The 12,347-nt window shown below is 38.5% G+C and overlaps 1 protein-coding gene across 4 annotated transcripts in view; it reads right to left on the minus strand.

Moving 5' to 3' along the window:
• thada (THADA armadillo repeat containing) overlaps positions 1–12,347 on the minus strand; it is a 123,806-nt gene that overhangs the window by 42,937 nt on the left and 68,522 nt on the right. For all 4 annotated transcript variants that reach the window (XM_077236380.1, XM_077236379.1, XM_077236378.1 and 1 more), the window contains exon 29: positions 8,691–8,859. In XM_077236380.1, coding sequence (XP_077092495.1) covers positions 8,691–8,859 — 169 coding nt within the window. The remainder of the gene's footprint in view (positions 1–8,690; positions 8,860–12,347) is intronic.

Genomic DNA, 12,347 nt, shown 5'->3' on the forward strand with positions numbered 1-12,347 from the left:
TCGGGCCGAATGACTCTAAAGTCATCCTCAGACCTAGACATGGCTATGTTCCTAAAGTGATGGGCACTCCATTCAGAGCGCAAGTTATTTTGCTGTCAGCTCTGCCAGCATCTGACAGCGAAAGTGAGGTGAATCTCCTCTGCCCTGTCAGGGCGCTGAGATTTTACATTACGCGCTCCGCCTCCTTCAGGCGTTCAGAACAGCTTTTTGTTTCGTTTGGTGGGCGAATCAAGAGTCTCGCCTCCTCGAAACAGAGCCTGTCCAGATGGATAGTGGACGCTATAGCAGCTGCTTACGCGTCAAAAGGTCTGCAATGCCCTCTGGGCATCAGGGCTCATTCCACGAGAGGCGTTGCCTAGTTGTGGGCGTGGTCCAGTGGGATTTCTATCCATGACATATGTGTAGCGGCGGGCAAGTGATGGCCCGCGTGGCTGGACACCTTATTTTTTCCCCTTATGGGGTTCCCCTGAAAGTTCGGGGTCTCATGGTGGATGCTTGGTGCGCACAGCGTTGACAAAGTGTTCCCGTAGCGTAAGCTAAACTTACGCAATACGAGAGAACCTCTCGTAAGAGAACGATACTCTGTTACTAAACGTAACCTCGGCTCTCTCTAGAGAGGGAACGAGTATTGCGGAACCGGCCGTGCTCGCGCCACGAGCGACTTCGCTTCAGTCGACGCAAAACCAGGGAAGTCAGCCTACAGCCCCTACTTTTATACGCTAAGCACACCCATTCCGGCGGGCTGTGACGCAATGAAGGCGCGGGCGCCCTTCATTGGGCGTGACGTCACTCCGGGCTCACTGGTAGGCTGCAGCAGTTGCCCGCAGGGCAGCCAATGAGCACGCGAGATGGCCTGCTCTAGGTCTGCTAGATGCTGCACTGCGTTGACGATGAATACAAAATTAAGGATAATTTTTTGGCTTCTTTCCCGTAGCGTAAGCTAAACTTACGCAATACTCGTTCCCTCTCTAGAGAGAACCGAGGTTATGTTTAGTAAGCGAGTATTGTTTTGAATTGCTTGAAATATGATTGGAATCACAGTTAAGTGCAACATGTGAACCTGAAGACTTTCATAAAGGCTATTTAAATTATCATGAGCACATTATAATTGTGTGCTTGGGACATGCATTTTAATGGTGAAACTTGTTTTTGTGGTCAGGCTCTTCAAATTATATAAAAATTTGGATTAAGATTAATCGGCCAATATATGGGTAATCGGCTTTCAAATGTAAGGAATTATCATGAAAAAAATTTCATTTCGGTGCATCACTAATCATCATATGATTAGACAAATCAGAAAGACGGATCAGCTTCTTCATTAGTTAATCTTTACAATCTGAAAGATATCTGACAGAAATCAAGCTAGTTTCTTCTTTAGGTCTTCTTTCTTAGTTCAATTAACATCCTTGCATAACAGTCTATAGGGAGAGAAATAAAATGAAGGAGGGTAGATGGCTCTATGCAGGCCCGGTTAAAGAGAGTATACAGAAAGCTGAAATAGTCTCTTTACTGGTTTACAGCCGCATTGTGGAAGCCACTCATTATGCCCCGGGAGGGAGAGGCACAGGGCAAAACAAGTCTGACCATGAAATACCAGGCCTGGCCTTCAAGCTGCGGACACCCCCAACACTAGCGGCCCACACCCTGTATCCCACACATCTAGCCCAGGCCTGCTTTCCCTGTCGGGTGGGAAGGCCCATGATGGCCGGCCTCGGAAGGAAAGTGTGTGTATTTATACTGACGAACTACACAACTTGAGACTGACCAAAAACCGATGGCAGCGGCTAAGGGCAAGAATAAACACCCCAAGAGGTCCATAATTCAGCGTACAGAGAGTCGTGCACAAATTTAGAAAAGAAACATGCACAAACAAACACCAGCACACGGCCTGAATGCAGTGCTAGATGCTTACCTTTGACACAGAAAGGCCTTTGGGTCGACTGTCAAGTGTTTTAAAAGCCAACCTGTGGGCGGATGCATTATGAAAAGATTCGGAAAGTCTGTATCCAATCTGAATCTACTTAAGCTAATTTGTCTCATCAGTTTGATTTTTTGTTTTATAGAATTTTTCTTAAAGAAGAAATAAAGCTTGTGTGAGTGGGTGTTTCAAGGCCGATTGAAGCAATCAGTACATCCAGACCTTTGGCAGCAATGCACAAAAGAGGAACGAACGAACTAACACACACGTAGTGTTTCCATGTTTTATGGGGACTTTCCATAGACATAATGATTTTTATACTGTACAAACTGTATATTCTATTCCCTTACACTAACCCTACCCCTAAACCTACCCATCACAGAAAACTTTCTGCATTTTTACATTTTCAAAACACATCACTTGATTGATATGATTTATAAGCTGTTTTCCTCATGGGGACCAAAAAATGTCCCCACACGAACAAGGATTTCAGATATTGCCATCCTTATGGGGACATTTTGTCCCCATAAGGTAGGGTTTACCAGGCCACACACACACACACACACACACACACACACACACACACACACACACACACACACACACACACACACACACACACACACACACACACACACACACACACACACACACACACACACACACACACACACACACACACACACACACACACAACACAAACACACACACGCACACACACAGTCCTAACCAGATGGGATGACATTTTACTGTGACAAAAAAATAATTGGCTTGTTAATACTGAAAGCAAAAATCAGGAAAGATTAATACTCTCATAGCAAATCAGGACGTACCAAAAATGTTTCATACAAAGTTATGCAGAGTGGTATTTTAGACCAATGAGGTCTCACTGTGGGTGGAACTACCAGCACAAAAAATATGTGAGGAAAAGTAATATATGAATTAACGGGGGTTTGGGGGTTGAGAGAGAGAGAAAAGTAAAAGAGCAGAACCATTACACAAATACACCTCTGTCTGGTGTCTTTATATTAATTGAACATTTATTTGAAATGCACTTATATTATTAGTTGACATTTTAAAATCTAATTTCTAATTTGTAAGTAAATTTGGTTACACTTTATTTTAAGGTGTCATTGTTACTGTGTAATTATATATTTTTCTACTGAGTAATATTAAGCAATAACATGTACTTACTACTTAGGGTTAGTATTATTATTTTTGGTTGAGGGTTAGTTGCATGTAATTATGCATAATTTACTGTTATTACTATAGTAAGTACATGTAAAATATGTAACAAGGACACTGTAAAATAAAGTGTTACCCAACATTTTCTTTGTCACCAAAGATAAATAAATAAACAGGCTGTTCTCCATTTTCAAAACGAAACAAAAAACAAAAATAAAAAATAATCAGACAGGGACTGCTACCAAAAAAAAAAAAACTTAATATAAAAATGTAATAAAATGCAATTTAAAAAATACAAACAAATATTGGACTGCTCTCAGTTACAGTAACAACAAAAGACATGCACACAATTTTAAGACAATGGTTAGGAGGCTGAGTCAGTATACTTCACCTCGAGAGTGTGTGTGTGTGAATGTGGAAGACCCACATTGACTGCAGTATGTCTGCTGATCTGATTTAATGTTTTCAAAACACAGTGAATTCATTTCCCCGTGGAACCTGGATGTTACCTAGGGCTTTTTAAAAAAAAAAGAAGAAGCTGTTTCTGAGGTGTCAGGTTAGGTTAGTGCTGCTCAATCTGTTTCCCTCATTAGCCGGCGTCTAAAGGGAACCAGTCAGTTGTGTCAACAGTGAACTCTGCTGGGTTCAAGCGTTTTACTCAGCAGAGCAGGTTTTGTAATCAAAATGGCACTTTGAAACACTGTGCTGACACATTTCTTCATTTCATCCTGGTATCAACACTGTGTAATGCAAATCAATGATTGTGGTTGTGTTGAGGAAGGTGTACATACAGTGAAGCTATTTTTATGTAGGCTTACACATATCCGTTTCAACAAAAACAAAAAGTCTTTAATTCAGGCCACATCTATTCCTCCCACTCACACCTTTTTTTTTTTTTTTTTTTTGCATTTCACTTTCTCTTGCCATTTCTCTTTTCGGTTGAAACAAACACACAGTAACATTTGCTTATGGTCAGTAATGTCCAAAGGAAAGTTAATTAATCATTTGTACTACAGAGATGTTTACACCTCAAAATTTGATAAGACTTTTCTGGTGGGTGATATCTAGAAGCTGGAATATCAATAGAAACTTGAGGAAAGGGGTCTTTTGACTCAAATTAGAACAATCTACTTTATGTAACAAACATTAAAAAAAAAGTTATGACCATTATTATGACGGGGACAGACTACACGATATCAGTTAGATTTTGGCACAATCCGTTTGATGTAGGCTGTCATGGTGATTCATAAACCACAATGGGATGCAATAATCTATCATTTTATCTCATATAGTGTGTCATAGGCTGCATCCCAAAACTTAGGCATCTGACTTGTTGCCTTGCTGCCTTATTAGGAATTGACCAGCGTTTGCTGGTACCTCACGAAACTGATTTCAGATAGACTTCTGAGGCTGCACGGTTTAATGATCTACAGCAAAATAGAGAGGTCTTTGGCGATCGAATATTTAATTAGAGTAGTAGTAGTTTAATTAAGACTAGTCTAAGCAGTTTAGGTAACCAGCTATGTTTGCCATGATGAAACCGCCCAGTAAAAATCCTAAACACCGTACTAACCACCTAACAATGGCCTAGAAACCACTGAGAACATCCTAGAAATAGAACTCAGAACACCTTAGCAACTGAAAAGCAATTCCCTAGCAACCAACCTACATTAATAACATGGTGGTAAGTTTTGCAAGTCCCATTCACATTTTCTAAAGGAAAAAATTAAAGTCTAGAATATAGTAGTTATTTTTTGCCACTCTCACAGCACATAAAAGACTCACAAGAGATCACAAAAACAAAAATTCTGAAAATATGTTAAGTCTTATGGGTTTTGAACGACATGAGAGTGAGTAAATGATGATGAAATAAAATATTTTGGGTGAACTATGCCTTTAAGGATTTTATAACGAACACAGACACAAAAACAAAGCCATGCATAGGCAGTGTCATCTCTTAGCTGATGCTGCGGTACACACGTACACCACTCCTGCATGCAGTTCAGGTATTCGCATCAGATAGCAGCATGAGGGCAGTTCTCCAATAAAAACGTTACATTATCACTAGCTGATCTGAACATACTTAACACCATAATCCACCCCCACTCCCCAGTCCCCCATCACACACATGGACAAGATGTGCAGCGTCTGTTATCGGTTTCTAATCTGGTCATACACACAAACATCCAGAATTTCCATATTCAAAGAGTCACGAGAGAGTCAGTGTGACTCAGTGAATCGAAATCGACAACATAGATACAGGAAAATAAAGAGCCCTTTCACTATCCATTTCCCTTTCTTTTGTTGTCTATTTCATAGTTCATGCAATTATCTTTATTTATTTGAGATATATGCTTGTTTATTGGTCTTTTGCAACTCCATGTCAACTAACTCTCAGAGTATTAGCAGACCAGTAGACTAGTAGAGTGTTAGGTGTTAGGGTTCAGGTTAGTAGAAAAAGGTGACATGTAGTTGTAAAGCTACTTAGCAGAATGTCTCAAGTGGATTATTGAAACAAAGTGTTAGCAATACATTTGATAAATAAATAAAAAATACAAATACAAAATAGTGTATATATAAAATTATCCCTGCCGTTAAAAATTTTGGGGTCAGTAAAATGTTTTTAATGTTCTTGAAAAGTCTCTTAATGCTTAACAGTGACGTTTGTCTGCTTGTCCTGGAAAAAAATAGGGATGCACCGACCGATATGAAAATGTTGTCCGATAATGATAATTCTTTATATTTGAAAGCCGATGACCAATATATTGAGTGATAAAAATCCAAAATTTGATTTCATTTTTAAAAGCCTGATAACAAAAATAAAAGTCTCACCATTAAAAGCCATGTCCGAAGCACACAATTATAATCTTCTCATGATAATTTTATGTAGCCTATATGACATACTTGTGCTGTGCATGTATTTTTGTTTTTTTTTAAGTGATTCCAATCAAATTTCAAGCAATTGAAAACCATCATGGCAAACAGTGCGCATCTGAAGTTTCTCAGCTGAAGGAAATAATTATTTATCAGCTTTAACATATCGCCCAAATTATCTTATCGGGCCGATAACGATAACATCAAAAATTAACATACATCGGTCGATACCGATATGGTGGCCGATATATCTTGCATCCTTGATTTTTTTTTTACTTGCCCAATGAGACGAATAGCATGATTAAAACATCAATTACAAAAAATAACTAAGGAAGCCCTGAAACTTTACCAACAAAAAATGTTTTGTGTGAGAATGATTCTGATCTTATTACATTCAGCGTAAATGGCGAATGATATGGAAAATGGATAATGTAGTGACGTAATAAGGTTGCGCCAGTTGAGGCTTGTGCCAAAATCTGTGTTTCTCGTGGAAAAATCAAAACCAATGAGAGCAATAGCACACACAAAGAAACTCACAGGAGCTTATAGAAACATACTGTGGTATTTTTTAGGACTTCTCGCTAATAGTCGACAAATAAAAGGCTGAGGCTGAATCCGAAATCGCCCCCATAACCCTCAATCACTATTCCCTACGTTAGTCCACTAACACAGTTCACTTGAAGGAGTGAATGAAAACGAGTGAGCAAATTCAGGCAGCCGTTGCTCACGTGCATTTGTTATTATAGGAGTCGGCAAACTTTATCGTGTGGATATATGTCTACAAAGGTGGGTAATACATCATACACATTGAGGGCGGCGTGTGTGTTTATGCCGTAAAGCAGTTTGTGTTTCTCGCTCGTTCTCGCTTCTCACGAGACTTCCTATTTCCAACTTACCATGTTGCAAGGTTGGTTTTCGCCTGGGAACGCTGGGGGGAGCGGGGAAAGTCACCATTCTCACTGGAACAGGATATTAAACCATCCAAATGATTTCTAAACGGTTTTATTAAGTTGATATAGTTGCCGAATGGCCCTTTAATACTAACAGATGAATGTACGATAATATTAGCCACATTTACAAGTGTTTTGCGGAGTGTGGAAGCTAAATTAATACCCTGCTTACTGCTGTGTACCCTGCTTACTGTTCAGTTTGCTGTGTTTTTATTTATTCATTTGCTTATAATTTCGATTTATGTCCAACATAAAAAAAAAAATCGTGAAATTTCAGGGGTATTTTTTCTTAAAGAAAAGGTTGTTATTTATATTTTAGTTGGTTTGTTTGCTTGTGTTCTGATCGCAGAAAAGGTCATGCGATGTTTGCAGCTTGAGCACTTAATTTATATTTCAAATGCTTATTAATATGGTTTAGTATTTCTTTAGGGCAGCCCTAAATTCTGTTAAATATTTATAACATATTACATAATATAGTTGAGCAACATCACACGGATGGATGGATGACGCTCCACACACATATGCTCGCAGACAATTCCAGTTTCATGCACAGAAACCTTAGCCTGACGTCGTCATACTCAGGTTCTAGTCAGAATGCGAGTCTGATACTGCTCCATTAGGCTGTGATTATGGGGCGTGTCAACCAAACCAGGAAATAAAAGGCCACTGCACTCAATTGGATAGACCTAGAACCAATCAGAGCAACGGAGTAAGTGACGTCTGTTGAGAGATAGATTAAAGTTGATAGATTAAACTTTTTCCGAATCCCGTAGGAAGGACGGCAAAAACATCTTTCCCATCGACAAATGCCTTGAAATCAAATGCCTCAAATATTCTCTGTTCCTCTTCTAAAATGAATGCAGTCTATATCTTCTATAACACACGCGATAGCGGAATATACACAACTCAATTCTCCAGCGGCAGCCATGAATTCAACCCAAGTGCTCTGATGACGTGGATGGTTACGTTACCGTTGCTCACATAGATATGATGTCTATGGTTGCTCATCTGTCCATCATCGTATAAAGCCCGCCCTGACAATTTGATTGGTCCGAACAATTTTTGTTCGGGCATAATAGCTCCTCAACGGATCGAGTCCAGACTGAACTTCCCGACCAAAAAATGTTGTGGGCAGGGTTCGGCCTGGCATCCAGGCTACAGAAACCTGCTTTAATGTCAAAACTACAACATCTCACTATCTCGATCCACAATTATCTCTTAAGCTTCTAGGTTTTATGGTGATGCTGTTTTATCACTTAAATTTCCCTTTGGGGTTCAATTATCCATGTCTATCAATTCTATCAAATAATATATATTATGTCAGAGGCGTGGCTTAGTGGTTAGAGAAAATGCTGACACACATTGAACTGTGGCGTTAATGTGAGTGAAGCAAGTTTGAATCGAGCATGCAACATTCCTAAATGCTGTTTCCATTGTTTGCCCCCATTGATTGTGTACCAACAATAAAAGTTTTTCTATTATTAAATATTTCTGCAGCAACAACAACAACAAAACACTTGCAATGAAGTTAACACGAACATGTATGAATATGTTTCAAAGGAGAATAATTCAAGAATTAGCATCTTTCAGAAAAAAAGCATATTGGACAGTTTAAAGCTAATTTATAACGAATCATTTAAAATGGGTTTAAAGATAATTTATTTTTCTAAAATACTTTATACTCTTGTAGATCCTGCTTATGTAATGTTACACAACTTAATGGATTGCTGTAGAGTGCATGTGACTAGGGAGGATTCACACACCTGAAGCAATGTTCCATGTATGTGGTTTTGTTGGATTCCTGGTCCAGGTACTTCAGGCAGCTCCTCCAGTAGAGTTTGGATAGTGGAGGGAACTTGAGTCACCAGAACGAAAGGAACCAGGGCTCTCGCAGCCATTTCACGTGTGCGGTACACTGCTGAGCGACCACACCTACAAGAAAACCACAGTACAACAGACAACAGGTTCACAATTATATTTCATCTGCTTCATGAACTCTTCAACTCCGAGTAACTGCATGGCATGGTAAGACATAGATTTTGAGGAGGTTCTGGTGAAAGAGTGAGACTTATTTTAGGAATTAAACTCTCAAACTGCATCTTCTTGAGAGTCGCCATTCAAGATTATAACTGTCCACACTCATTCCTTCAACTTCATGAGTTGCATCCTGGGATGCTTTAAAACGGCATTGAAAGAGTTCACATGTACTGTAAACAGTAAAAAACTGTACACAGGAAAAACAGCAATGTTGTAAAATATTACAATTTAAAATAACTCTTTTCTATTTTAATACATTGTGAGGGCAAAGCTACAATTTCAGCATCATTACTCCAGTCTTCAGTGTCACATGATCCTTCTATTCTATTCTATTATGCTTATTTGGTGTTCAAGAAACATTACATACTATTATTAACATTGATAAGTTATTTTTTGTGCTGCTTAAAATTTTTGTGGAAACCATGAAACATTTTTCCAGGATTCTTTGATAAATAGAAATTCCAAAAGCACAGCATTTATCTAGAATACACATTTTGTAACAATGTAAAAGTCTTTACTGCCCCTTTTGATCAATTTAATGCATCCTCGGTGAATAAAAGTATTAATTGAAAAAACAAAACAAAAAATCCTACCGACCGTAAATGTTTAAACTGCACTGAAAGTTCTTATTTTGCAAATAAATTGATACATAGGCAAAATGCATAGCTGCTTACTAAACTAACATAAAACATTAAAACATGAGTAAAAGCTTTAAAGTCCATTAAAAGTCTTTAAAGTCTAATATCAGAAGGACTTTAAAGTCATGAGAAACACAAATTCATTCAAATGTGTTCAAACTTTGATGCTACTATATCTGTATGTAAAAGTCATTTTAAAGATTCCTGGAAGTTGTACTGAACTCTTTTAGACTGGTAGTAGAGTGAGGGGTTGGAGACTTGGTCAATTCATTTCCAGAGCAGCCCCCTGATGACTGAGATGACTGCTTTACGAGCACTACATCTAAAAAGTTCTGGAAACTCCCCCCAGAAACTCCAGAGACACGGAATAGAAAATATCCATCCATCAAACAGAGGGGGGCAGGAAAAAGAAAAATGATGTAGCGATCATGCCTGTAGATAAATTAATGGATGTTCAACAGATGAATAGATAGAAACAACAAATAAACTTTAGCTAGACTTGGGAAGCTGTGATTGGGATCTGCTGACAGCAGATGAGAGCGAGCATGATGGAGGTATGAGTTTGTGTTAACATTTGCATTCTCTCCAAGACCTAACTGCAGCTAGAGGGCACAGCTCACTGACATTACTGACCTCAAACCATAAATGACATATGGATTCTGAAAGGGACACGTTAATCTGTACGATAACAACGTCTGGGGAGGTTAATGAAACCCATGTCATAACAAATGAAACTTTAAATTACATATAACTACTGTTCACAGGAAAGAGACAAGGTAAAACACTTGACTACAGGATATTGTGCACTTGCGTAAACTGCTTAAACACATGGGTGTCACATTGACAACATTCATATTGTCAGAGCTTGAATAATCAAGCTCCTTTTTGATTCTTGAAATAGTCATGAAGAGCACCTGTAACCATAGTGACAATGGGCCTGTCCCTATAACAGCACTTGATGTCTTTGAATTTGACCACTTGTCACTAACATATGTCCTGTATTTTTGTTTTTTGGTCCAAGTGTTTAAGTGGACGTGAATACCGCAAGAGTGTGTAGAACATTGTGATCACCCGATGGGACACACTTACAACATAGTGTTATAAAAATGCAAGTAAAGTTTTACAGAGCTTTTACACATTCTGATTTTCAATACTTTGCACTAACTTCTATTAATTCCTATGTAACAGACGACACAATTTAATAATTGTGTAGCTTCTAAATAAGTTGAAAAGCAGTTGCAAACATTTTTACAAAATACACACTCATCTTTGTACCGATAAAAGTGCAACATTTTACTACCAAATTATATGTAATAGCTAATTCAACTTACACTAGAACATTGTCTCACGATTTCAGCGTATGTGAGTTCCAGAACATGATGAATGATGGGATGCGGTTAGCCTCAAATACCGCTCTGAAGCAGTATTCAATACTGTCTGCGTTAAAGGCACTGAGGTTTGACATTTTTAAGATCTGGGCAGTAGAGGCCTTTGCTATATTTCATCTGTTTCACTTGAAACGGGCCTCACAACAGGCCGGCTTGAGCTCGAAAAAGTGCCCTGCCCTGCCATTACACACCAAGGACAAAAAATGGTAAATGGATAATTTATTGACGTAATAAGGTTGTGCCAGTTGAGGCTTGTGAGGCCTGTTTCTGTGTGAGGCAGATTCTCGTGGAGAAATCAAAACCAATGCGAGCAAAAATAGCAAAAATGCTAACAAAATGAATAAAAATGCCCCCAAAACTCAAGATAAAAAAATGTCTCTGTATGTGTTCTTGTTTTTAATATTTATAACAGGATATACCTGTTATAAGCATATAAGCTGATATTAAGCAATACCACACAAGCAAGTGCATGCTGTTTTCTCAAATATTAGCACGATTGCACATATGATATTGATTTTATACAACAGTTCAATAAACTAGAAACTAATATCAGGTGACTTACATTTTAGACTCAGAACATTGTCTATTTTTGCTTTTTTACCAATGAAAATAGTTCCAAAAAAATCCACAGTAGAGCCATTGCGCATCTCTGAGCAACACTTCATTTTTTTGTAACTGAATAAATTCACGTTGAATGAATGACTCAATCGTTAAGGCAATGATTTGCTGCCAAGTACTGTCGGTTTTAGTTTCATATTTAAAAGTGTAATTTCCTCTTTTTTCCCTTTTTTTTAAATGAAAAAAACAGAGACATTTATCAAAATATCTTTTTATGCTCCGCAGAAGTCTTGGAACTCTTTACATACACTCTAACAGTTTACATACACATGGCACATGATAATATAGAAAGAGACGGTGGGGCATGTCATAAATAACTGTCTGATGACCACTGGTATATGTGCTGTACACACACTCTACATGGGACAGAAAGAAAGCAGGAGACGCCAGCAACAGACAGCCAGACATGTGAACCTTCACCTGCTGGGTTTAAATTGTACCAACATACAGACATCCCCATTAACCCCCATGACATACATGTTGCCTTCAGCATTCACAGCATGACAACAGTCCACAGACACAGCTGGTCACATGACGCAAGGACAGAGACCTATTTATGGCTGTAAATATAGGAGACACAAAAATTGTGTACTTAAAATATGCCAAAAGTTCCCAAAGATTTTTAATTTCAGAGAAATTCCAATTTTAAATAATGGCTCATCCCGGACTCCATTCTCTTGTCGCCTGTCAATGACATAATATCCGCGCTATCCCTGGTTTCGGCTTGTACTGCCATAGT

This window comes from Siphateles boraxobius, unplaced genomic scaffold, assembly GCF_051911475.1.
Source record: "Siphateles boraxobius isolate OS27281-9 unplaced genomic scaffold, OSU_SipBor_1 20, whole genome shotgun sequence".
Lineage (NCBI taxonomy): Eukaryota > Metazoa > Chordata > Actinopteri > Cypriniformes > Leuciscidae > Siphateles > Siphateles boraxobius.